Raw genomic sequence first — 27,749 nt, forward strand, 5'->3', positions numbered from 1 at the left:
TAAGCACTTCTGTTAAATTATTGCGGAGTCTCCACATTGTAATTTAACAAAATATCACTGAACTATTGGCACTGTCTCGAGCTTTCAGAATAATAAATAAACACTTCTGTTTGGAATAAAATAAATACAAATTAGGTTTGAGAATAAAATAAACTTTTACATTATTGCAGAGTGTCCAATTTCATATCGCAGCTCGAGTATGCTGAGAAGAATCCTATGTTTTCCACGACCGGCATTGGCTGGTCATCCAGAGCGATAAAATGAGTCGAGCCTCTGTTATTTTAACTGCCCGTGGATTTTCTCTTGACATTTTTCATCGCTTTTCCAAAACCTGAGTTAAAGTTGGCTGTTCCGGTCCACACTGCTGACATTTTGTTTAGCCTAGCTACAGCAGCCTCCAGTTTCTCCTTTTTATCTTGAGCTGCTAGTTTGACTCGTCTAACCCTGTGCCTGTTTAGTGCGGGATGTCCCCCTAGTGGCCAATCTAAAAAACTACAACAGAAATGACAAGCCACCCTCTGATTAATGAAATAAGTTGGTATCGGTTCATGGTATCGGTTAACTTTTACGAGTATGAGTACACACACATTTTACAGTATCGGCCCCGATACCCGATACCAGTATCGGTATTGGTGCATCCCTAGTCTGTAGTGGCGTGGAGGGGTGGGTGGTCCGGGTGAGTGGGCCGAAATTCCTGGCGTTGAGGCAGGGAGGCAGGCAGGTGAGTCGGGTGAACAGCCCGTGGGACTGTCAGGTGGTCCAGCGTCTGGATTGGAGCTCTTCGGCGGAGATTTGTGTCTGGCAACTTGGTGCGTGGTAGGGTTAGCTGAGAATCTGGCGAAGAGAGGTTGAGTCCCCGGCTTAATTACCCACAGGTGTGAGCAATCAGCAGAACACTGAGGCCCCTCCCAGGGGTGGAGATGCCGACTCGGAGGGAGACACCCTGGCACACACCCGGACCATGACAACCAATGTCTAGAACAGGCTGGCTTAAAGGACAGATCATGGCAGCACCACAACAGGACCAAATAGGCAGGTCCATAGAGGCAGGAGTCTACCACAGCTGACAGGATCTAAGTTGCAGACTATGCACAGGTCCCCCATTTAGAATAAATGAAGAATATAAGCTGCAATCTGAGACTGTGTAAGCTGAGGGGGACAACACAGTGGTTGAATGTGCAGAAACGACAACATATGGACTAGAAATCTGCAAGTCTTGATAGCAGCCGACCAAAGGTTGTTGAGAACAACACAGCTAAGGTCTTGTGGAACTGTGATTTCTAAAAAGGACAAGCAGCTGCTGGCTAATCAGCAAGACGTGGTGCTGACAAGGAACAGAAGACTGCACTTCTGATAGATGTGATAGGAACAGCAGGAAGAAGGGGAACGAAAAAATCAAGAACTACCAGAGGCTCAAGAAACAACTCGAGGAGATCTGGACGAAGAAGTCCAAAGTGGTCTTGGTGGTAACAGGAGCTTTCCGATCTATAACCATGAAACCAGGAGAGTGGCTTGAACAGATTCCAGACGCAACTTTTGATTCTCTCGTCTATCCACAGCATGGCTCGCATTTGTGTCCTCAATCCAGCATTCAGTTTAGACTAAAAGTTCCTCTCATCATAAACAGTGGTTGGTAAGTAATGCACTCTGTGCAGAAGTACGACAGTGATCTCCAAAACATACTGGCCTCCATCCATCCATCTGGGGCAGCAGCCTAAGCAGAGAGGCCCAGACTCCCTCTCCCCAGCCACCTCCTCCAGCTTATCCGGGGGAACACCAAGGCGTTCCCAGGCCAGCCGAGAGATATAATCTCTCCAGCGTGTCCTGGGTCTGCCCCGGGGCCTCCTCCCGGTGGGACATGCCTGGAACACCTCACCCAGGAGGCGCCCAGGAGGCATCCTTGTCAGATGCCTCAGCTGGCTCCTTTCGATGTGGAGCAGCAGCAGATCTACTCTGAGCCCCTCCCGGATGGCCGCTTGTATCCGCGATCTCGTTCTTTCGGTCACTACCCACAGCTCGTGGCCATAGGTGAGGGTAGGGACGTAGATCGACCGGTAAATTGAGAGCTTCACTTTTACACTCAGCTCCCTCTTCACCACGACGGACCGGTGCAGCGTCTGCATCACTGCACCCACAGCACCAATCCGTCTGTCGATCTCCGATCCCCTTCTCCCATCACTCGCGAACAAGACCCCGAGATACTTGAACTCCTCCACTTGGGGCAGGAACTCATCCCCGACCCGGAGTGGGCACTCCACCCTTTTCTGGCTGAGAACCATGGCCTCAGATTTGGAGGTGCTGATCCTCATTCCCGCTGCTTCACACTCGGCTGCGAACCGTTCCAGTGCGAGCTGGAGGCCCCCACCCGATGAAGCCAACAGAACTACATCATCTGCAAAAAGCAGAGATGAGATTCTGAGGCCTTGCACATCTAATATCACAATCTAATCTAATCTAAAAAAAAAAAAAGTTTTTGACATAAGAAGTGTTTTTGTTAATCTGACTTTAAGAAGATTAAGATTAATCTTCATTAATCTTATATTATTCAAATATAATGTTAGCAAACCACAAATCAGCCACAGATGATCTGATTTCACTGCCAGCTTACATCAGCTGATACGCTACACGTCCAACTGGCAAAGCTCATAGAAAGTTGCTGCACTTGTTCAAGCTGCTTTGCAACCCCCCTCCAATGAAAGGGTCCTGACTGAAACATCATTTTCCTTACAATGAGCGTTCAAAAGAGCTTGGAAAGAAAAGAGACTGGATGAGCATTAGACTCATGGGAATTGATGGGATGAGTTGATTTAGTAAGTATATAATTAACCCTGGAGAAACCATGACCCCATGGTTTCCCTAGAAAACCAATGGGGTTGGCTCTGACCCCATTGGTTTTCTAGGGTTAAATTAGTCAACAGTAATTTAGGTATCAGGTCAAACTGTCTATATAATTATCCTCCAACATTTATAAGCTGGGATGAGTTGATTTAGTAAGTATATAATTAACCCTGGAGAAACCATGGAGTCAAATTTGACCCCATGGTTTCCCTAGAAAACCAATGGGGTTGGCTCTGACCCCATTGGTTTTCTAGGGTTAAATTAGTCAACAGTAATTTAGGTATCAGGTCAAACTGTCTATATAATTATCCTCCAACATTTATAAGCTGGGATGAGTTGATTTAGTAAGTATATAATTAACCCTGGAGAAACCATGGAGTCAAATTTGACCCCATGGTTTCCCTAGAAAACCAATGGGGTTGGCTCTGACCCCATTGGTTTTCTAGGGTTAAATTAGTCAACAGTAATTTAGGTATCAGGTCAAACTGTCTATATAATTATCCTCCAACATTTATAAGCTGGGATGAGTTGATTTAGTAAGTATATAATTAACCCTGGAGAAACCATGGGGTCAAATTTGACCCCATGGTTTCCCTAGAAAACCAATGGGGTTGGCTCTGACCCCATTGGTTTTCTAGGGTTAAATTAGTCAACAGTAATTTAGGTATCAGGTCAAACTGTCTATATAATTATCCTCCAACATTTATAAGCTGGGATGAGTTGATTTAGTAAGTATATAATTAACCCTGGAGAAACCATGGGGTCAAATTTGACCCCATGGTTTCCCTAGAAAACCAATGGGGTTGGCTCTGACCCCATTGGTTTTCTAGGGTTAAATTAGTCAATTAGGTATCAGGTTAAACTGTCTATATAATTGTCATCCAACATTTATAAGCCACATTATTCTAAATAGTACAGCTTTTTCTGCTGTTCAGTCAAAACCTTTTTTTCTTTCTCTTTGTGATATTGTATACTCTTGAATATAAACACATGTTGATTGATTTTCTGTTTGGCGATCATCAATCCATCATTCATTTTGATCTCAAAATTCTCAGTTCAATCACATAATTGATTTTTATTAACAGCATAAAGTAAATCAGGGCTCTTCCTCTTCACTTGGCTATATTTTATATGAAAACACGTTGCATGGTGTGGGCCGGGCTAATTGGGCTTGATTTAATGACTTCATTTTTTTCCTTTTGAGTGCTTAGAAGTCATCGCATATGTACATATAACACAGTAAGGTGCTTTTCAGATCCTCCCAACTCCTGTTGTAAATGAGCTCATCTTTCTTCCAGGTCAGCAGCAAACTGTGGCTCATTAAAAAGAAACAGAGAGACTAGAGAATCCAGGCTGATGGTAATAATGAATAGAAAAAGAAAAGCAGCAGCCGTAGCCTCCGGGCAGGATTACAACACAGAAAAATCACAACCAGGAAATGAAGACGTCCGCTGTTCCACTGCGGGCAGATGGCATATACGTGTGCCGTAAATATTCTGTGCATGTTTCTGTCTGAGTGAATCAAGGTCTGTGTGAAGTCACTCAGGAAGAAAAAGGGAGGCAAGAAAAAATGAAAATGGCTCCAGGGCTGGAAAAGTGAACATAATGTGAAAGAGCCTTAACTCACTTACCGATCACGGTGAACGCAAGATGGATGGCCCTCGACCTAGAAACACGGTCAGACCGAGAATCATAAAATACAATGAATTTATTTTTCAGTAAGATCCAGAATGACTGACTGAGTCCATAAACAGCAGAAACGTCATTAAAGAGACCCAGACGAAAAATGATACTCTTATAGGCTATAGGCCCTATAGGACCAGAAGGTTCTTTGAAGTCCAACTCTGATGTTGAATAGTCAGGCCTGGCTAGCCGTCAGTTCTTCTAAAGAAAAACTGTTGGATTGTTCCTTCTGTGCAAAACTGAGGTAACTTTTTCCCTTTGGCACAGAGGCCTTTTGTTTCTTCAGATTGTTGCCACAGAGTTACAAGCAAGCGATTGTCTAAAAATCGCCTCATTCAAAGATGCAAGATGCACATCAAGGGTGCTGCTATACTTGCTACTGGACAGTGTTGGGAAGGTTACTTTTAAAATATATTCCATTACAGATTACAGATTACATGCCCCAAAATGTATTCTGTAACGTATTCTGTTACGTTACTCAATGAGAGTAACGTATTCTGAATACTTTGGATTACTTAATATATTATCATGCTGTTTACAACTACATGAATGTACTATTGCTGTGATTTATTACTGTTACTGAAGGTCCGCGGCTCCGAACCGTAGTAAAGGGACCTCTGGCTAATACGGTGGGTTCGTGTCGGGCTCGTAGCCGAAAAATAGCTTTACTTTGTTGTCTGGGTCAACTTTGCTAGCAGAGACAGAGAGAGGCGTTGAAAGGCTGCTCCAACAGAACTTATTGTTTCGGAGGAAAACACGAACACGGTGTACAGTCGAGTTTTAATAGCTTACTTACAACTGGGCTCGTCAGGCTCTCTTCTTGGCTGCAGTGGTTATTATTATATTTACATGCTTCCAGCTCCCGTTTCTGCTCGATGACAGCTCGTACTTTTCCTTTTTCTCCCTCCCTCGCTCACAGACACATAACGTGTATGGCAGTCCATTCTCCCTGCAGCACGGACTACACTGCCCATGATGCTACATTCTTCAGAGCTATACCTGTAGCATTCTGCCTGTTAGCTTAGCACAACAACAACAAAAAGGCCTCTCTCACCCAGGAAACACGCAGAGAGAGAGCGTCACCCTGTAACCATGGCAACCGTAACGCTGCCGCCTGGAACAACAGAACGTAGCTGTCAAACAAAACCCAAACAGTCCTGACCCGCCACAATATGAAACAGGGAAGTACCGCCGTGTAATCCATTTATTTCAACAAAGTAACTGTATTCTAAATACCACCTTTTTAAACGGTAACTGTAACGGAATACAGTTACTCATATTTTGTATTTTAAATACGTAACGGCGGTACATGTATTCCAGCCATTGTCAACTCCAGAAACTCACACCACCAGGATCGACTGTCTCGGTCACAGCTGCTGTAAATATTTCAGATAGGAGAGGCTCCACTCTCCGACCATAAACTACACCTGTGACAAAATATCATCATTTCTTTTTGTTCTCATCTTTTTCCTTGAGAAATACTCAATTTTTTAACTTTAGGCGCAAATGAAATGCTTGGACTGAGCTCCAACATCATCACCATCCTGCTGTTTTGCATACTAACAACTCCCTGTAACATCAACTCTAATCTGAAAATACTGGCCTTTAAAAAAAGGCACTACAGGTTTTTTTTACAGTCAGGTTAATATCCGTGTAAAGTTGTGATTGCAGTTGGTGGAAACACAGCATGACTGATATACTTTTTACTGGTCCCAGCATAAGGAGCCATCAGTTGGGTTGGCCATGATGTCATCAGTTTTCTCCAGAACAAACAAACATACTCTGTGTGAGATTGGTAGTTTGTCTCTTTACTTTTATTCTGAATTATAAAGAGAACAAAGTCCGAACTATGACGAAACAATCCTCGTCCAAAACCAGTATGTGCACATATTTGTCCACAAATACCTGAAAAGTCAGAGACAGTGTCGTCTCATTGTTCTTTCCATCTTATACAATTAGACCTAAAGGTTCGGCCATATTCAAGACGGTGTACTCAGCAGCGCTTCCTTCCTGCTGCTCATCAGTTTAACTCAGCCGGTGTCTTCCTGCACTGCCTTTCCTAGCATGTGGAATTATGTCAATACAGCATGTGTGAGCTTTTGTGGAGTATTGTCGATTAGATCAGTCACACAGCACATGTCAGAGATCCTACTTCTGCTAACAATATGCTTAAATCTGTGTGTCTCTCTCCAGTGGAGCTAAAGGAGCATCTGCAGAACTTTGTGGACGAGACCAATGCTCAGCACGGCCCGGGGTTCATCAAGGTGGTCCGCCATGACAAGCAGGAAGGACTGATCAGGTCCAGAGTGAGCGGCTGGAGGGCAGCTTCTGCCCCTGTTGTCGCTTTGTTCGACGCACACGTGGAGTTCAACACTGGATGGTGAGCAGCTTTTTCCACTTAAAGCTCCGTGCAGCTGCTGGCTCACGCTGGCAGCGAGTGTCGTTTTAAGGATATTTGCAGGGTACACAGGAGAACAGGCTTCTCTCAGCATATAGCACAGGGACGATGCTAATGGCATATAAATAACAATAAAGAATGGGATCATGCAGGTGCATTTGCAACAGCAGATTTCAGCTGAAAATAGTTCCCAACAAATGGACAGTTTACTCCTGCTTTCAAAAATCCTCAATAGCTACAAGCTCAAGAAAACATTACAAGTATATCATCATAAGGCATATGGATTTGAAAAATAAAGCCACTAAGAAAGGTGGGGGACTGCACTCCCTTGATTTGTAGCTTTACTGCAGAAATAAACATGTTCACAGGTTTTATGTCTCCACAGCTAATTTAACCCTTCATAACAGTGTAAACTGGTGTAAACCACAAGTGTATTACAAGCCCAGCCACCCACCATCATGAACCCTGTTCATGTCAGGTGTTGTCAGGATGGTGTACAAAAGGGTGGCACCTGAAGCTGGAGAAAGAACCCGACACCACCACTGCAGGCCCCGCTAACACCTATAAAGCCTCAACACTGCACCTAAGTCATAATGAGACTCAAATGACTTCTCTAAAAATGCTAATAGGTCCACTCATCGCTTTAATCACACTCTCAGTCCTGATATATGGTGCATGGAGAAACTGAAGGCTGAAGATCCTCCTTTTGATAACAACGTTTAAATTTAGAACACCGGACCACACAACACTGGGGAAGTCGATCTAAAAGTACTGTAGCAAAATGTAGATTATTATTGCCTTCAGTAACATATGACCAGCTACTCGTACTCCATGCTTTGCTTCCACAGTGAAGTGTGTTAGTTAGTGGTGCTGCAGGCTTAAAGCAATAAATCAGAGAGGTTTGTCTCACTGATAGAATTCACAAAGGTAACACGTTTTATGTAGTTTCTTACTCTATCAAAGAAGCCCACTGTGATCTTATAATGCGTCATCGACGGAGGAAAACAGGATTAACCTCTGAGCCCTGGATTTCTCCATGAATTTCTTTAAAATTTAATGTGAAACATTAGAGAAAAAGAAATCATAGCTTCCTCACAGATGTCACAGATATGTCACTGCTTGATTCTCTCCACCTGATCTTCATCCAACATGTCCATTAGACCCTCTCCCTACAAGTCTCAGCATTAAATAATGCTTTGATTTTAAATATCATTGTTATGCCTTTTGGTCAAAAGTCAGTAGTTAGTGCATAGTCTGATTAAGTTACATAAGCAAAGTGATAAATAAGTTCAAAGTTAAGAAATATTATAAGTAATTCATGCTAAAAAACAGTTAAAATGTCTGTGTTCGAAGTTTGCTCAGAGTGAGACATCGTCATCACAAGCGATCTTTGTATTGTATGTGCGGAAATGGGAGCGAGGGAGCGCTCTGATCATTCGCCTATCTTTGACGTATTTTCTCCGTTAATGCCGTGAAAAGTGCTTCGGCAGTATTAAAAGAGTGAAAAGTGCCCTACACGCTTGTACCTTGGGAAACGTTCGTCTTTGTGAGTATTAATATGTTCAGAAATAACTTTTATATGTGTTTACCCGGAGTTAACTGCGATGCTAATGTAACGCACGTGTTAAGCTAGGCTAAGTTTCTCATTAAGATGTGTATTAGCTAGCAATTTATTTTCACTTTCTGTATATTTCAGTTACAAATAAGAAATAGCAAGGAGAAGCCTTGAGAGAGGATAAGGCTTTAAAGGATCTTCATTAAAAGCAAGAAAAGCAAGCCTTGTGTGGAAGATCTCATCTATTTTGTTCGCTAGCTGTCTAGCTTCACATGGTCACGTGTCGTGAGGGCAGCATAATCATCAACTTATCTCTGTTAAGACTATTACAGACCACAGGCTTTTAACCTGTACCTGTGAGGAACCCCTTAACACACAGATGAAGCAAATATCCCAGACTGCCTTCCTTCATGTCGGATCATTAGTTAGAGTTGTCTCTGTAACATCGTAGAGTCTTTACTTTGCAATGTAAAGCACCTCGAGGCAACTCTTACTGTGAATTGGTGCTATATAAAAACAATTAAACTGCACTGATTGCACCAGTGTAAACTAAAGAGAATATTATAGGTAATGCCCAGAAAGGAGGCATCTTTTTCCTTCTTTTATTACAGCAGCGGTTGAAGAATTTCAGCACACAATGGTAGAAATAATCTATTTATAAGCTGATTCATGACGGGATCGTTGCGTTCCTCCGTCGCTCTGACTACTATAACAAACTTGTGGTGCTGTAACCCATTTTCTCACATATTCATCAGTCAGACAGGTGCAAAGCTTCAGTTCCAGAGAGCCACAGAGGCTCTGACATATTTATTTGAATTTTAGGCCACAGAGTTAATCGTGTGAAAGGCTGGCAGTGAGGTGATTTAATTCCAAACACCCGGGTGGATAAAAGAGATGAAGTGGTTGATTCTGCTAAATAAAGGGGTGCTTAATTAAACCTGCAGCGCTCTGGTTACGCACTTTGTCTTTGCTCCAATCAACAAAGAAACACATCTGCAGTGACTACATCACAGAATCACTTAATCCAAGTAGAAATAAGAATCTGCTCAGTGAAACCTGAACTCAATTCTGCTGCGTGAACGTGCCAAAAAACAAAATAAAGTTTGATTTTTAGCGTTTCATACTTTCCTCTTGTAGGCTTTAATAAAAGGTCATTGTGAAAGGAATAATCCTCATCTGACATTAAACCAAGACACCTTAAAGGGAATTATAGCAACAACCACAAAGGCGTCTGAGGTAGTGGCTCGTCTGCGTGCTCATTCTTGGAAACGTGTTTTTTCCCGACAGTGTCGAAGGAAACAAATATTTGCCACAATCATCTTCGTGATGAGAAGGAGAGATCGGTATTTGCATTGTGAAATCTGATTTGTCACATCCCTTCAAAGGAGCTCTGAGGCTGAATGCATGTGCAGCTTTTTACGCCTCAGTCTGAAGGCTGACGGGGGGGTTGTTGTCACGGAGAGTGGGCGGGCATCTGTGAACACAATGACGCGAGAAAAAAGGCAACCTAGGATTGTTGAAATGGTACCGCACCGACGTTTTGCACCTTACTGTCAAGGTCAGACGTCATGTTTACTGAATGCAGGTTACTTTGTGCCAGTTTAGAAACATAAAATCCTTTAACTTGTGGGCAGCGTTTGTTGTTTACACTGAAACACGATCTGACCGGTGACATCGAGTGCTGAGACATCTCCGTTCAGTCGTTTCAGTTTGAACCCGAGCGTAACAACGTTACAGACATTACTCAAACTGTACATCAAAGAGAAGATCATCACATGAGAGAGTGATTTGTGTGCGTGTGTGTGTGTGTGGAGGAGGGGTCTAATTGGCTTATAGACTGCTGAGCTGAGTGACCCGACACTCCTCCGTGATCAGGAAGCTCAGGATGTGACAACTGCGTGGCTTTCAGGGCTACATTACTCGTAATATTCCTTCTTTCATGTTTCATAAAGTGATTAAACTCACTATCTAAGGACATTAAGACTTGTTGAGGGTCAGAATTGCTGGCATAGCATTGGGTTTTAGTCGTTGCTAATATCCAGCAGTATTCGTGAGCTCGGTTTGCCATCTTAGCACATCAAATTCAATTCAATTCAATTCAATTTTATTTATATAGCGCCAAATCACAACAAAAGTCGCCTCAAGGCGCTTCATAGATACAGAGAAAAACCCAACAATCATATGACCCCTTATGAGCAGCACTTTGGCGACAGTGGGAAGGAAAAACTCCCTTTTAACAGGAAGAAACCTCCGGCAGAACCAGGCTCAGGGAGGGGCGGGGCCATCTGCTGTGATTGGTTGGGGTGAGAGAAGGAAGACAGGATAAAGACATGCTGTGGAAGAGAGACAGAGGTTAATAACAGATATGATTCAATACAGAGAGGTCTGTTAATACATAGTGAGTGAGAAAGGTGACTGGAAAGGAAAAACTCAATGCATCATGGGAATCCCCGGCAGCCTACGTCTATTGCAGCATAACTAAGGGAGGATTCAGGGTCACCTGGTCCAGCCCTAACTATATGCTTTAGCAAAAAGGAAAGTTTGAAGCCTAATCTTAAAAGTAGAGATAGTGTCTGTCTCCTGAATCCAAACTGGAAGCTGGTTCCACAGAAGAGGGGCCTGAAAACTGAAGGCTCTGCCTCCCATTCTACTTTTAAATACTCTAGGAACAACAAGTAGGCCTGCAGAGCGAGAGCGAAGTGCTCTAATAGGGTGATATGGTACTACAAGGTCATTAAGATAAGATGGGGCCTGATTATTTAAGACCTTGTATGTGAGGAGCAGGATTTTGAATTCTGGATTTAACAGGAAGCCAAAACAGGAGAAATCTGCTCTCTCTTTCTAGTCCCTGTCAGGACTCTTGCTGCAGCATTTTGGATTAGCTGAAGGCTTTTCAGGGAGTTTTTAGGACTTCCTGATAATAATGAATTACAGTCGTCCAGCCTGGAAGTAATAAATGCAAGAACTAGTTTTTCAGCGTCACTCTGAGACAGGATATTTCTAATTTGAGAGATGTTGCACAAATGGAAGAAAGCAGTCTTACATATTTGTTTAATACATCAAATGCTTCGGAAAAGAAGCGCCAGGAGCGTAGGTGCACGTCTTTTCAAAGTTCTCTTCATCCACAAACTTTAAAATGTTTTATCAAAACAAAATCAATTTAAAAGTTATTATTGACATGTTGTTTCTTTTATTATTTAGAATATCAGAACAGATCACAGTCTTCATTTTATTCATACATACATACTTTCCCAGTTGCTCCATAAGGACACTTCTGAGACACTTCTGGGCCGAATAAGAGTTTATAAATATGTTTCCATAGTGATGCCCACTGATGCAGACATCCCCTCAGATGCCCAAACCACCTCCATGTGGAGGAGCTGCTCTTCTCTCAAATTATCTGTAAAGCTGAGCTCAGCTGCCCTGCAGAGGAAACTCATTTTGGCCACATTCTTTCGGTCACCAGTCAGAGCCGATGACGATAGCTGAGGGTTGCAGCACAGATTGACTGCTAAATTGGAAGCTTTGCCAGTGCTGAGCTCTCTCTTCACCCCAACAGCCTGATACGAGGCCCGCATTAAAGCTGATGCCGCACCAATCCGACTTTTCATCTCATGCTCCACGTTCCCATCACTTGGGAACAAGATCATGAGGTAATCCTTCACTTGCAGCAACAGAGAGATTCATTGTTTATCTGGCTGTAAATAGTAGCAGCATGATAAAAATGCAAAAAAAAGAAGACAAACGTCTCCGCTTTGCTATCACAAGTATTTAGTCAGTAGCCCAGAATAACCCAATGTAAACAAAGGTGATGGTTAAACATCGTTCTTCTGTGTTTGAACACATTTAAACCTAATGTCAAGAGAGACTGAGTCCTCAAACAGTTCCTTTTCATTTCCATTCAGCGGTGTCACGTTCTTACTGATGTCGTATATAAATCATTGATAAACTTTAACACACGAGGACAACTTTGACCTACGGAGCTTCCACCTCAGTGCTCCAGTTACGGCTGCATGACTTGGAAACATGTTTAATTCAGCGACTAAAATGCAACACTGCGCCGCGCGCTTTGAAGATCGGTCCAAAGCCTTTGAAGCTGCTTTCTGAGGGTTTTGATGTTTCTGTGTACAACTGGTTCAAGCTGGAACTTTCATATGCAGCTCACACTGTTGTTGCCAATAGTATAAATCAGGCCTCAGATAAAGGATTGATAGAGGAGTCCCTCGGCAGCGAGATGCTCTCGAGGTTCACTGGAGGTCGAGTCTTTCAGAAGCAGAGATGCGGACATGTTACCAATATGTGAATGACTGTGTGAGCAAATAGTTTAGCAATAATATGCTTCAGTGTGTTTGTGTGAGGAGCCTGGGGATTTCTTCATCTACAGAGTAGAATAGAATAGAATTCAACTTTATTGTCATTGCACATGCACAGGTACAGGGCAACGAAATGCAGTTTGCATCCATCCAGAAGTGCTTTAGCCATGATATCAAATTCAAATTTTATTTGTCACACACACACAACCATACACAGTATGACATGGGGGTGAAATGCTTGTAGCTGTACAATGCCGACCATTAAATGACAGAAAAAAGTTTTACAGTATTTACAATTTACTACAAAATTTACAAATTAACTTAGAAATTTACAGTAAAAAATGTGCAAATAGCAGAAAGAGATTATAAAGATTATAAATTATAGGAATTATAGGATTATAGGAAATGTGTGGTGGTGCGTGTGGTGATGTGATGTGTGTGGGAGAGTCCAGTCCTACACCTGGTTCAGGGCCCGAATAGCCTGGGGGAAGAAGCTCCTCCTCATTCTCTCTGTTTTGGCCTTAAGGGAGCGGAAGCGCTTCCCAGACCTCAACAGTGAGAAGAGTCCATTGTTGGGATGGGAGAGGTCCATCATAACCTTCCTAGCTTTGGACTTGCACCGCTTGGTGTAGATGGACAGCAGGTCAGGGAGCTCTGATTGAATGATGCGTTCGGCTGAGCGCACCACTCTTTGCAGATCTCGTCTGTCCTGCTTGGTGCTGTTCCCAAACCAGGTGCAGATGTTTGCCGTCAGGACGCTCTCGATGGTGCAGCAGTAGAAGTTCTTGAGCACCTTCAGTGGCAGATGGAAGTCTCTAAGTCTTCTGAGGAAGAAGAGACGCTGACGGGCTTTCTTAACCTGGGTGTTGATGTGGCAGGACCATGACAGGTCCTGAGTGATGTGGACACCCAGGTATCGGAAACTGTCCACTCTCTCCACTGGCGTGCCACTGATGATGAGGGGTTTGTAATTCCTCGCCTGCTTTGTGGTGAAGTCCACGATCAGCTCCTTAGTCTTGCTGATGTTTAGGAGGAGGTTATTCTCCTGGCACCAGGTCTCCAGATTCCTAATATAGATATATTACAATATATAATAATAATAATAATAATAAGACTGGGGTCTTTGATGACTTTCCCAGCCCTTTTCAGACACCGCTTCCTGTAGATGTCCTTTATGGCAGGAAGTGGTGCTCCGGCGATGCGCTGGGCAGTTTTCACGACCCTCTGCAACGCCTTCCGGTCCGAGGCGGAGCAGTTCCCGTACCAGACTGTTGGTCAGGATGCTCTCAATGGTGCAGCGATAGGATGTCTGAGGACAGGTGGTTCTTCCTCAGTCCTCAAGAAGAAGAGGCGCTGGTGAGCCTTCTTGACCAGCTTGGAGCAGTTGGTCGTCCAGATGAGATCCTCGGAGATGTGGACTCCCAGGAACGTGAAGCTGCTCACACGCTCCACAGCCGTCCCCTTAATGTGGATGGGTGGATGTGGGTCAGCATTCCTCCTGTAGTCCACGATGAGCTCCTTGGTCTTCTCGGTGTTAAGCAGCAGGTTGTTTGTGTCGCACCACTCAGCCAGACGATCCACCTCCTCCCTACAGAACCAAATATCACAGAAAGATTCTCACAATCTGCAGAAATCGTGAGACGCTTCAGTCAAACCGTCTCAGGAAATGTGAGAAATGTTGATCGGAATAATTCAGCGAAGAAATTAAATGGGTCTGTCATTGTTTGTGTTTTTTCATGTGTTTAATCACCATCCAGTTGGTTACTAAATGGTTGTGAAAAGACAGCCACATGTCATCTTCACATACACAGACTAGTAACAGACTAGCATTACTAGAACTTCTGCTTTTCTAAGTAGAAAGAAGTGAAGGATAAGAAGTGTGCTCCATCCTTAGCATTAAAAGAAGAATCATATCTTTTATTATCAGCACACACATCAGCTTACACACCTGTGAACGCCACAGCAGATCTGCATTCATCTCAGCTCGTCCTCACCAAACCTTCCAGCTTTACATACAAGTCTCTGTAACCCTTTTCCTTTGCCACCTCTCTCCTTCCTGTACACCTAACCTTCCAGTACTCCCGTCTGCCTGATTACCCCACTTTCTCTTTGCTAAACTCTTCCTTTAAATATTTTCCTGCACGTCTTCATTCCAGCACCGAGTCTACTTGTCTGTCCTTTTTGCCGGACGGCAGCCTGCAGTAATTTGTTGTCGTTCTCAGCAAGTCTCACACACGCCTCCTGAGCAATCCCAGCCCAATCTTCTTTGTTGAATCTCTCATCTCCTCCAGATGTGATGTTCCTCTGACATGGACCGTGCTGGATGATCTGATATCCTCGTGTTGGTGTTGTTCCCAGATCATCATGAAAATGTTGTTCCAGGTTCAACATTGCAAGTGACCAATCACATTATTGTGACGTTATTCTTTTGCGCACCAACCCATTCGTGCATTTATGAAATTCCAATGTTGCAAGGACAATATCAATTCTGCTTAGCGTTTATTAAAGGGTTAGGGTTAGGGTCCGTTGATCGGCGGACAAAGGCGGTTTCTCGCAGCTTAAGTACAGTTTTTTGTTTTACGCCAGTTTTTCCCGAAGTCGCAAAAGTATGACATCACAACATTCTGATTGGTCACTTGCAATGTTGATCCTGGAACAACCTTTAGTTTGATGATCTGGGAACAACACCAACACGAGGATATCAGATCATGCGACCGTGCTCCTCAGTTCTCCCTACAGATTTTCAATGGGACCCTAGTCAGGGCTTCATGCAGGCCAGTACATAACGTTCACTTGGTGTCGGACGCATGCTTAAATGTCCAGATAAGAAAATCCCAAAAAGTTGATTCTTTTCATCTTAATGTAGCATCCAGATAAACAGAATCAGCTTCTTCACCAGCACCAGCATGTTTTTAGTCGTTGTATTGAATAGGACAAGAAGAAGAACGACCCAGACCCAGTTTTGCTGCTGACTGCTTGAAGTTTTCATTTAAAGTTGTCACATATCTTCTTTCTTCACTTTCTTCATCCCACCGTCACTAGTTCCAAGTTCCAGAAGCACTGAAGCATCCACAGCATAATACTTCCACTAGAGGTGGGGAAAAATGGATACTGTGTAGTATCGTGATATTTTGTTTGCTAATAATGTATCGATACAGGGACAGCAGAAATCGATACTTTGTTACAAAAAAGGTTTTTGTGGAATGGAACATGCTCTGACTTCAGAGCAGTAAACATGTTTTATTTTAATTAAGTTTAAAACTTTTTTATTTAATGTAAAATTATATTTTGTTTTAATTTACTTTCAAATTCTTCAGTTGCTGAAGGGGCTGCATAGTTTTCATAAACTGCATAGTTCAGAATAGCTATAATTGTACCAGATGGTTGATTCAGTTAAGTTGGACTAGACTGTAATACAAACCGTTCAGTTTGTCAACAATCAAACTGAAATGAGAGAAAGACTGAGTGTGAGACTTTGATATTAGAGAAAATGAATATTGATAAAGTTTACCTTTATGTACAGAATCTGAATATCGCAAAATATTTTTAAAAATTGCAATAATATCGTATCGTGCGTTAAGTATCGTGATAATATCGTATTGAGGGATGTATGGTGATTCCCACCTCTAACTTCCACCATTGTGTTTCACTGTGGGGACTGTGGTGCCTCTCCCTTGTCTAAACATAAGTAGCATCTCTATGGCCAAAGACCTTAAGTTTTATCTACAGAAGTGGACTTTTTCTTGGTGTGCAGCCTCACAGTCTTTCCTCTGCAGGTTCTGGGGTAGTTAAACACATCTCTCACTAGTTTTCTTCCTTTTCTTTGAAGTCTTTCTACCTCTGTCAGGCTTGTTCTGTACTCGTGGCTCTCTTTGAATTTCTCGATGATGCTTCTCACTCAGTTCTTGACACTTGGTTGTGATAGATTTGTATATCCATCTTGTGCTTTGTGAGCACCAGCAAGTCTTTTTTCTTATCTAAATTGATTTCTTTGCACGAGGCTTTCAAGTGACAGCTCAAAGACTTTGAGTTTTTATACTGTATTTACATTTGAAGGTGACCCTCAGCTTTAACTTGTCTTTGGCCATCAGTGCAGAATTAGTGCTAATTGCTGAGTTGAGATAGAAAGTGCACCTGAATCAGGGTGAGGGCAGCGGGCAGTCCTGCATGAAATGGTAACAAATAAGACAAATAAGCTTTCCGGTTTACTAAATATGTTTTCCAGGTCTCATCTGCTCTTTTCATTTCTCAGGGTTTCAGCTTATTTGGCTCGAGTGGTCTCAGGTGTGTTTCACTGTTATTCTGATTTTCACAAAATTTACCCAAGAAGTAAAACAAGAGATTAAAGTCCATCATTCATACCGGCTTAGGAGACACATCTTCTGTGACTTTCTTCGTTGTGTGTGCCACAGTCGTCGTTGTCTGACAGTATTTGCAGAATCGAGTGAATGACTTTCAGTAATTTTTTGCATTTTGTCAAAAACTGCCGGTTTTATCAGAGTTAATGTGCTGGTGGGCATGGTTGGAACAGGCTGCCATCATTTTTAATGGATTCACTGTTTAGCTGCGCACTGATGAGTAAATCACTTCTGACAGTTCAATCTGCTGCACGGTACGACTCTGCAACGGCGACAGTTTAACATCTCTTACAGTCCCTGTGAGAAACGACTCTCGCGCTCTGATAACTGTCAGAATATCCTCAAAATATTAACCGGTTTATGAAGCTGAAGAAGCCTTTTAATGTGAAACAGATACAGAAAATACTTGTATAAAAAATATAATCCAGTGTACGTAACAGGAGCACAGCTGAGGTGAATAAATCAGTCAGTATGAGATGACGTGGCTTCATAATGATAACTAGCAACGTCGCTCCCAGTTATAGCCATTCCAGAAATATGAAAGGACATTTACTGGTTATTGAGGTTTCACAAAATCACAAATTCATCCTGCAAAATGACGCAGTTGGCGTTAACGGCTTGCACATTTACACGTGCGGTGTGCAAAGGTGTCAGGCATCATAGACAGAGGCTGTATCCCAATTCAGGGTCTGCAGCCTCAACGATCCTCAAGGGCCGCGTACTCAAAGACCACTAAGGCCGGAAGTGCGAGGCTTGTGAAATGGGACGGTCTAGCCTCCGTCGCGCTGCCCAGGTTGCCTAGCAACCATGATACTAACAGCTGGAAACGTTTCCTACAGCTTTGTTTGACAGAAATGAAGGAGAAAATCTTTTGTCCATTTGTTTGTTTGTTTCTACATGAGCTTTGATCATTCTCTGATTAAGCTCAGCTATTGAACGGCATATATTTTAAAGTAAAGGCTTTAAAACCAAGTTAGTACAAACGTCACTAATGTCACATGACTTTGCCGACATGTGGCCAACAGTAATGTTTTAATGTTCTTCGTTATTAAACATTTGCACATAAATAAGTGACATAATATTCAGTTCTTACTTAAAGTTTACTCTTCGGTAGGACTGGGCAATATATCGAGTTTTTAAAAAATATCAATATATTTTCATACGAGATATAAGATGTGACAATATTCTTTATATCAATATAGTCTATGTTACGTTATAACATAGCCACAAGTTTGCCTCTTTCGTCCACTTTTGTCTCTACGCAACGTTACTCGGCCTCGCCTCTCCTTCACTGAACACAACTCCACCTCCTCCCCCATAGCTTCACCTGCAGGCAGCAACAAGATGGACACGGCAAATCTCAGTTAGCGAGTTGTGGGGCTGGACGGCGTCAACGTGTTAGCGCGCTAACGAGCTAACCGCGCTAACGAGCTAACCGCGCTAACAAGCTAACCACGCTAACGACATGCAGCCCACCTGGGCTGCACGGCCTAAAATCCTTTCATTTTCTCAAAAGTTGACAGCGCGCCTTATGTATGAATTCTGGTTGTGCTTACTGACCGCGAACCGATTTTAGGTGGTACACGGCGCTCAGCAATCTGTCAAAACATGTTTTAGTACGACTTTGCTAAGCTACGGAGCTTCACCGCTTGATGGATTGTCGGAGCATTACGGCTACCGAGGAGCCCCGCGGAGTGATACGTACTGTTCTTCAACGTAATATTACCGTATTGTGTGAAAAAACAACATTGTTTTCTTTTATTTATGGAGCATGATTATCTAATAAATGCTGATAATTTATTTTTGAGTAACTTCTTCATGTAAATCTATGCTGTATGTAAATAAAAGTGCCTGTGTGACATCTGGGACACAGTGTGACTAAGAACTCTCTTTTTGTTCTTAACTTATGACTTTAAAAAAATATCGAGATATATATCTTATATCGCCACCCAGCTAAAAAATATCGAGATATGAATTTTGGGTCATATCGCCCAGCCTACCCTTCGGGCGCCCCTCATCCACTGTTTTTTTTTCGGCAAAATTATCCACACCCACCGCCGCGCTATGCATTCTGGGATATGTTGGGCCACGAAGGCTACACCGCCACGTCCTTAAAATTCAGGGAAATGAAGGACGCATTTGAGGGCCGCATTTCGAGCAGCCTTTGAATTGGGACAGCCTTCGTCGTGTCGCTGTGACGTAATCGGCCTTAAAATGCGGCCTTTGAGGCTGCAGACCCTGAATTGGGATACAGCCAGTATACACTGGGGAAGCCAGCACAGGTGAGACTAATCAGGGCGGGGCAAACAACTAACCAGGATGGAAAATGAGCAAAGCGAGGAATAAAAATCGACAGGAACAGAAACCATTGTTTTCAAAATAAAACAGGAAACGGTGAACAAAAACAGAACGATCCAAAACCATCACATGTGAGCAGCTGATGTGAAACTCATCATCACTGTCAAGCCGGATAGCTCGCTCAAACTCGATAAGCAAGTGTCTGCTGTAGTGAGATCTAGCTTCCACCATCTGCGCCTGATCTCTAAGGCCGGCATTATGTTCCACATGAGGACCTGGAGAAGCTTATTCACGCTTTTGTGACCTCCAGGTTGGATTATTGTAACTCCTTGTACTACGGTCGTCCCTCTTCTCTTCTTCTTACACTGCAAACAGTCCAAAATGCAGCAGCCGCCTCTTGACTGGTACCAGGAAATTTCGCCATATTACTCCTGTTCTAGCTAGCTTGCATTGGCTGCCCATAAAGTACCGTATTCAATTTAAAATATGACTCCTTACATTCAAAACGATTAATAAATTAGCGCCAAGTTATCTTAGTGAACTTCTCAAACCACATACTCCTGCTAGAACACTCAGATCTGCCACTCAACTACTTCTGACCCAGATCTCGGCTGAAGTCTCGGGGTGACCGTGCGTTTGCTCTGGCTGCCCCGGGACTGTGGAATAACCTTCCTCTCGACCTCCGCGCATCTGATTCCATCGCACTGTTCAAATCACGACTAAAAACCCACTTATTCAATCTTGCCTTTCCCTCTAGTTAATATTTCTTTTCTGATTTTATATCATGCACTTTTATGCTCATTTAAATTCTTGTTTGCTCTGCACCTGTTGCTTTCCTGTGTATCAGTGACAGCTACCTGCTAGCATACTTAGCACTTGCTTTGGTCCTATTTCTATTATCCTCCTCATATTCTCTATCTTACTTGTTAAGCACCTTGGCATACCCTTAGTTTTTAAGTGTGCCTTATAAATAAAGTTTATTATTATTATTATTATTGTTATTATTAATCTGCTAAAGGTGAGTCCTCCTTCCTGCTTACGAGCACAGAGTGCCGTTCATCTCATGGGCTGAACTATAATCAGTGATGTAAATGTGCTGTATTGTTTGAATATCGGACAAAAGTAACGTCTTTCCCTGTTTTTCAGGAAAGCTAACTGTAATTACTGAAATGCTGTACATTACTGGAGCAGTAGTGACCTTCTTTACTCGTCTGTATATTAAAATAGGGACAATAGATGCTAATAAACATCATGTTCATGCCGAATAACAGTATGAACTCGTAGCATTACATCTGGTTATGTAAAATTAAAAATGATGTCATGCCTACTTAGAAATGCTCACAGTTCTGGTTTGGACTAATAAACAGTTTGAGATTTGACATATTCAGAGCACTTCCTTATTACAAAAGCTACTCTCGTACCGCTGTCTTGATTTGCATATCATACAGCATTTTATTTACTTTCTCGTGATCGTAACACTGACAGAAATTCATGTTCTACATAGATTTCCTTACTCAAATTCCCGTGAACGCTCGCTAACCGACACTTCCACAACAATTTGCAGCAGTGCATGCTCACAAACATCCCACTTGTCACACAGTTGAGGAGCAATTCTTTGAACTAGGAAGGTTTATCAATGTGCCACCTGAGGTTTAGACTGACTATAGGTTAAAGATTCGTTACTCCAACTATTTGGGATATTTTGGCCTGCCTGCTTCCTGGTTACAGCAGGTAATCTGATAAGTTGCATGTATTTGCATTTTAATGAGGACACTTTTATTTACTGGAAATAACCCACTCTTAAGGCTGGAGTTTAAATAATTGCAAGCACGCGTGATGCTACAGACGAGCATGTTGATGTCCTGTTTGGTTCTTTTGCATCAGAATTATTGTCTAAAGGCGAAGAAAGATGCCCAACGGCTTTACTTTACCAAATGGACCATCCCAGACTTGCCGTAATGGTCTATTTGATTCACCTTTTATTGTTTATTTTATTTATTTTTTATTTTCACTTGCTAGATATGGGACAGACTTGAATGAGGAAAAGAAAAGGGAGAAAGGAAGAGGGGGGAAAACAGCGGAGAAGAGGGACGGGGATAAAGGGCAAAAAACAAAAACCAACTAAATAAGCAGACAAAAAAAATCCGTATATCAATCACCTGGATCACCTGTTGAGAAAGAAAAAAGAAAACAATCAGAAGAAAACGAGAGTAATAGAATAAACAACATCACAGTGATCTATATGAATATAACAGTAAATATTAAACATTATTGTGCAGCACGTAAGATCGACAGCACGGTGTGCTTTGAGGTAGGAGCCAAAAAGGGTGTAGTTTGTGTGTGTGAGCACCCGTGTGTACACCTGTGAGCATGGACGCTTGTTTTTAAAAGGTTCCTTCATGTAATGATCTGCTAGAGGGTGTGGGGGGGCCACTGCCCCGTCCTCCAGGGCATGAAGCAGGTATGGACGAGATCAAGACTCCAGACATGCAGAGGCCCCCAGAACACAAGAGACCAAGGAAGACCAACAGAGGGGCAGCTGCACCACTGTCCCAGAAAGAGCTGAGGAGAGTCCCAGATGAGGGGTCACTCAGCAACCGCGGAGCAGAAGCCAGGGGGGGTTGCAGCGACGTGCCCGTGAGCTCCGCCGGCAGCCAGCTGCGCCAGAGTGACCGAGCCCCAAGCCGAGAGGCCGAGGGCACCTCACCCCCAAAGTGGCCCGAGCGAGCCCCAGGCTCCAGGCCCCGACAAGCAGCCACCAAGGAGTGAGCCGATGTGTACCTGGGCGCCCACCCCGGTTGAAATACTTGCTAATGAATCCATTAAGCACCTTAAGTAATGAGAGCAGTAGTTAATTACTGACCCCATTAGCATAACTGGTTGTGTGTAACGTGACAGTGTCGGGGCAGCTGAGCTCCGTAACACGTCATCTCTTCTGAGAGAAGTGCTGCTTTGCTCCCTAGCAGCCTCTTTGAGCCGAGGACACTTTGTGACCTCGGGGTCCTCTCTTAAAAACACTGCTTTGCACCTGTTAATCATCCTGACAGCCGCCACAGTGTCTCACGCACGCGTTCAACATCGATTTGCAGGTAACACGTTTGTGCGTGCTGCCTTGCTTTTTGCTCTTCAGTGTGCTTCAACATACTGTCTGGGCTGGATCCAAAATAACATTTGCTGCTGCTGTGCTGCTTCACATTCGACGAGAGACACTTACAAGGTTCCTAACCCTCCACTCGTCCACCCACTCCAGTCCTCCCTCCCTCCCTGCACGAAGCTCTGACACAAACCTCCTACATATTGCCACAGTGGGGGTATTTGTCTGTGGCTAATAAAATCGCTCTTGGCTGAGACACAAAAGAGCTCAGCCGGCGAACGAGGCTTTTTCCGTCCACTTTCCGCTCTCTTTAAGCACACTTTGTTGACAATGTGTTGTTGTGTTTAAATGTTTCTTGTTGTGCCGCTCGTCACTGCCATAATAGCCGCTGTTGTATTTGTGCCAGTGTTATTAACGCGTGTGATTTCACTCGTAGTAATGACAAAGCAGCGGGCACGCCTCTGCTCTTCTGTGTTACTTTCTTCCCCGTCTCTTTCATTCGTCTTCCTCTGCCGACACCTTCCTCCTAAACCTTTATTTTCCACGCTCCTTCCTGTGCTCCGAATCTCGGCCACTCTCTGGAAGATTATACATTTCTTCTTGCAGAAATTGAGAAATTGCCGTATAATTACCCACAAAGCACTGACTGCTCGATCTGCATAATTGCCTCTACCATCCATTGCAATTATCGGCAGCGTTGTCTATTTTGAATCAAAGTCCAGTAATTGTAGGGTGTTTGATGTTAGAGAGACTGTCCGGCTGTTCTCACAGTAATCCTCTATAATCTCATATTCTCTATATGGGCTCCTGGTCATCGCCAAATATGGTGGCAAAACATAATTACATGATGAGGTGCATGTATGTTGGCCTGTTGTATAGACTGCACTCCAACAGAGTTGATGAAAGTGGTCTGCGGCCAACACAAGCAGCAACACTGCAAACAAGCAGAATCTAAAAATACATTTTCTCACAATATAATAAGTCTCCACTCCAAACAGTAACTCATGTGAAGTGATTGATCTGTCTATTGTAAGAGACCCTGTAGTATTCTGGAGAAACCCCAACAATCAACTGACCCTATGAACTAGCACAAGGAAAAACTCCCTTTTAACAGAAAGAGCCAGGCTAAGGGGGGGGCAGCCATCTGCCACGATTGGTTTAGAGGTGAGAGGAAAGATTAGATGAACGAGAGAGGAGAAAGACACACACAGACTAAGGGCGATGACATGCTGCGGTGATGTGTAAAAGGAGGTAAGTGGAGAAGCCTATAGTGGCATAACTAAGGGAGGATTCAGGGTCACCTGGTCCAGCCCTAACTATATGCTTTAGCAAAAAGGAAAGTTTGAAGCCTAATCTTAAAAGTAGAGATAGTGTCTGTCTCCTGAATCCAAACTGGAAGCTGGTTCCACAGATGATGAGATGAGATAGCCTTTATTTGTCAGTTGCAGGTCTTTTACCCACAACCGAGATGACAGACCTTGCCAACCGTACATACAATACACAAACATCACATTGGGGGGTCAGGATAGGTAGCGAGGAAAAAAACATCAAATTGTGTAACACAAAAGGATAATACAGGAATGCACAGATATCAACACACCACAGCACAATAAACACAGACAGCAACATGGGAAAGAGTTCCAGTGTGTACATCTGATCTGGGACCGCTGCAATGTTCGACTGCGCCTCCAACTGACCCGATGTCCACATCAGAGGGGAGGTAAGCGTTGGAGGTGGCGTTGGATCCGGGGTAGGGAGGGTGATGCGTCAGTGAGTGCTTATCAGTATCAGTATATGTATGTGTGCGTGTCCATAGTTCAGCTGAGACAGTGTCCTTCGCCCTGCCAGGCTAAGTAAACAGTCTTCCAGCCAACCCAGGCGGCCTTGTAGGGAATGGGAAGGAACAGACTCAACACAGTCGTTATCAGGGAGTTTTGTTCAGCTCCAGCCTTGAGCCCACAGCTGGCGCCCAAGTGGTAGCCGGATTATGATGGTAATTTTTCTTTTGCAACAACTCATGAGAATTTCAAAGCTGTTCTTTAACACTCCGACACTGGTCTCTCAATCTCCCGTTGGAGAAACGCGAGCTTCTCCATGATGGTATCAAACTTACTGGTGTTGTCATTCTTTTGCTCAGAGAGCCGATTCTGAGAACTCACAACTGCAGTCAGCTGTTCCACGATGTGATCCAACTTTCGCTCAAAGGTCTTATTCTGAGTATTCACTGCAGCTGTAAGCTACTCCAAGCTCTTAACCATGCTGCATTCAGTGAGCCCGTTCTGAGAAGTCGCGCCTCGTCCTATCGTTTCAATCCCAGCGGGCAGCCTTGGGGGGGGGTTTGAACAGCCGGTTCCGCTTCCTTAATTCTCCGATAAGCCAGGGCCAAGCCAGCTCCGATCAGCAAGAACCCTGTTATCATGGTTCCGAATAGGTCTATATCCTCAGCGTCCTCGATCGACAGTCCCGCCAGGCACACAATCCTCCATGTCTGCCACCCGTCCATCGTGTATCCAGCAGGGAAAGTCCCTCCAGGGCACTCGAGCTCTCCCAAGCCCAGACTTCTCGTTGAGAAAAGGGTGTCAATAGCATTCAGAGACCAGTTGATCAAATCCATAATTCTCTTTAGGTTTTAGAAACAGACTGTGAGAGACTGTTCGAGGGAAAGTAATACAAAAACACGAGACTAGACAAGGACATCAGAACTAGCAGGGAAGATAAGGGAGAGGAGAGGAGAAAAAGTGTGTCCGCCTCCTCCGAGAGCCAAAATGAATTCAACTTTTGGCATGCATAGTGTTCAATACTGTTGTTTCAGTGCAATGAAGAATTCTGAAACCTGATTGAGACTGATTGAAGCAATACTTTGCATCTTTTTTGCACTTATTCTTTCAAGAATTTCCAAAATAGTTGGAATGTTGGAAATGGGGCTATAATTACCTAAGACAGCTGGATCACGTAAAGGCTTTTTAATCTGTGGTTTAATTACTGCCACTTTCAAAGCCTGTGATATGTATACTGCAGAGATAAATTGATCATATTACAAATCGTAGTATTCATTAATGTTAAGACTTATTTGAACAGTCTTCCTAAATGCTGGTGCAAGAACGCTGAAATAGCAATAAAAGTGTGCTGCACGTATTGCATGAAGCAAGCATGACGGGAGCATGATTTCCACTGTTTGATTTCTAATGTTATCTTTTAATGTTGCACTAGACCATGAGGTCTGATTAAAGGTAAAGCTATTCATAGAGACAGAGACAGGTACTGCAACAAAACAACAGGAAAACAGTTCTGTCACTTTGGTTGCCAAACTTAGTCCCCATAGGCTCCCATATTTAAAAAAAAACATGTTTAGGGCACAATACATAAAGGTCACATGTGCACATGTTGAAATCATTTTAAAATGATCTGACAAATATCTTACAAAACATGAAGAACATGTATAGTGGTATTCAAAAATATTAATGATATATAGTACAGAGTCCCAAATTCATGGATGAGTTACTACTACTGTGCCGTTATGGGTGCATGTCTGATGCAGGTTTACTGACATTCAAAAGGGTAAAACTAAAAACAAGACAAAAATACAGTCATGACATACATATGTGCAGCATAATATGCATTTATATACCACCCTGCTACTACATAGCATATGTCTAATTATGTAAACTTCTTAAACTACTACTGATGCTATCCAAGACGACCTCCAAAATCGCGGGTAACTAGCTTAACAAAAGGACTAGCTTTACAGCCAAATACTGCATTAGCGGGCAACATATTGCACAAAAAACAAAGCTGCAACTTATACTTTAAGTACATACCGGCGATACAACCATAAACAGAAGATGTGGACAGTATTTTTTCCAACAGGACACCATAAACTGTGTGCCGATATGTTTCCCTTCTTCTTGCTCACTTGCTTTGCTTGACTGAGCCGACTTCCTGTTCAATAAAGTTTTTTCCAAAATAAAGCCGTTTCTAAAGTGCATTACTTGAAGCAACCACCGAGGGCGCTGTAAACACATAATAACAACTGACTGAGAATGATATTTTAGTGATACAACATTTTACAACTTTTAGTGATAACAAAACAACTACAGTTACTGATGTCATCTTTTATGTACAGTCTATGCTGAGACATGACGTAATGGCACACCTGCTGCTCCATTAACATAAGATGGAACTTCATCTTCATTTGACAACACAAAAAAGTTATTTTCTGAATTTCTATCATTTACAAAAAATTTAATGAAGTTAAAAAAGTCAAACACAGAAAGTGAAGTTATTTTATTAGACTCTTTTTAAATCACTTGCTCCTGGCTAATATGTTGTTCAAATATAACTAATTTATATGCCATAAATTTGTAGATATATTAACTGATTGCAGTTCACGGAGGCTGGGGCTAACCCATCTGGAGATCTGCAGATAAATGAATGAGTTCCAAAGCACCTTACATGCTTTAATATTCAGCTGTGAGAGAATAATTTTCTCTCAGCTGACGTGGCGCTTCCCCGTGTGAACACTCCAGCCTTTACCTTTCTTTGATGTGAAGGTCTCACTAATTAGGTGGATCCCAGATTTCCCTCTATATCAAGATTCCAGGCTTATCTGTGTGGCTCGCTGTGTTTATATGTTTATAAGTGCGAGTGGATGAAAAAAAAACTCAGCCATAGGCGAGGTTTACCACCCAAGAACAATCAGAGTGCAGGATGAAAGAGCCCCCCCTCCTCTCTAATGCTGAGAATTTCTGATGTTATTATCGTATACATCTGTGGGCCTGAACTCATCAAACATGCATGACTGTGAGCCACAGTGCCAGGTTTATGTTTTCTCCCTCTTGGAACTGCCAGTGGTAGTTTGCATTTAGATGACAGCCTCTAGCAGTCCACAAATTGAAGAGGCAAGGCTCTGATTTTTCTCATTCCACTCAGCTTTTGTCTTCTTCAGATCAATAATATTATTTTTCAATAATGTTTGCAACACACAAAAGGATCAGTAAGGTTCTGCCTCATTAGCATTAAGTGTGCCCAGCTTTGTTAGATAAGACAGAGATATAGCAATTTTGCAAAGATTGGTGGCAGATCTCATTTTGAGTCAGAAAACAGTTCTTCTCAGATTTTGCTGGTGACACAGTGATCGTGAAATTAAAGCTAATATTGATAATGCTTAAACTTTAAGAACTTTCGATAAGACTATTAAAAACTTTTTTCAAAC

General features: G+C 42.9%; 1 protein-coding gene and 1 long non-coding RNA gene across 3 annotated transcripts in view; both read left to right on the forward strand.

Annotated features, from left to right (window-relative positions):
* LOC146513442 (polypeptide N-acetylgalactosaminyltransferase 18-like) overlaps positions 1-27,749 on the forward strand; it is a 245,275-nt gene that overhangs the window by 136,489 nt on the left and 81,037 nt on the right. For both annotated transcript variants that reach the window (XM_085165437.1, XM_085165438.1), the window contains exon 4: positions 6,715-6,901. In XM_085165437.1, coding sequence (XP_085021563.1) covers positions 6,715-6,901 — 187 coding nt within the window. The remainder of the gene's footprint in view (positions 1-6,714; positions 6,902-27,749) is intronic.
* On the forward strand, positions 7,058-27,706 carry LOC146513444 (uncharacterized). Its single transcript, XR_014874946.1, has 2 exons — positions 7,058-8,465; positions 8,616-27,706. It is a non-coding gene; the product is annotated as an uncharacterized LOC146513444 (long non-coding RNA).

Source organism: Neolamprologus multifasciatus, chromosome 7 (genome assembly GCF_963576455.1).
Source record: "Neolamprologus multifasciatus chromosome 7, fNeoMul1.2, whole genome shotgun sequence".
In the NCBI taxonomy this organism is placed as follows: Eukaryota; Metazoa; Chordata; class Actinopteri; order Cichliformes; family Cichlidae; genus Neolamprologus; species Neolamprologus multifasciatus.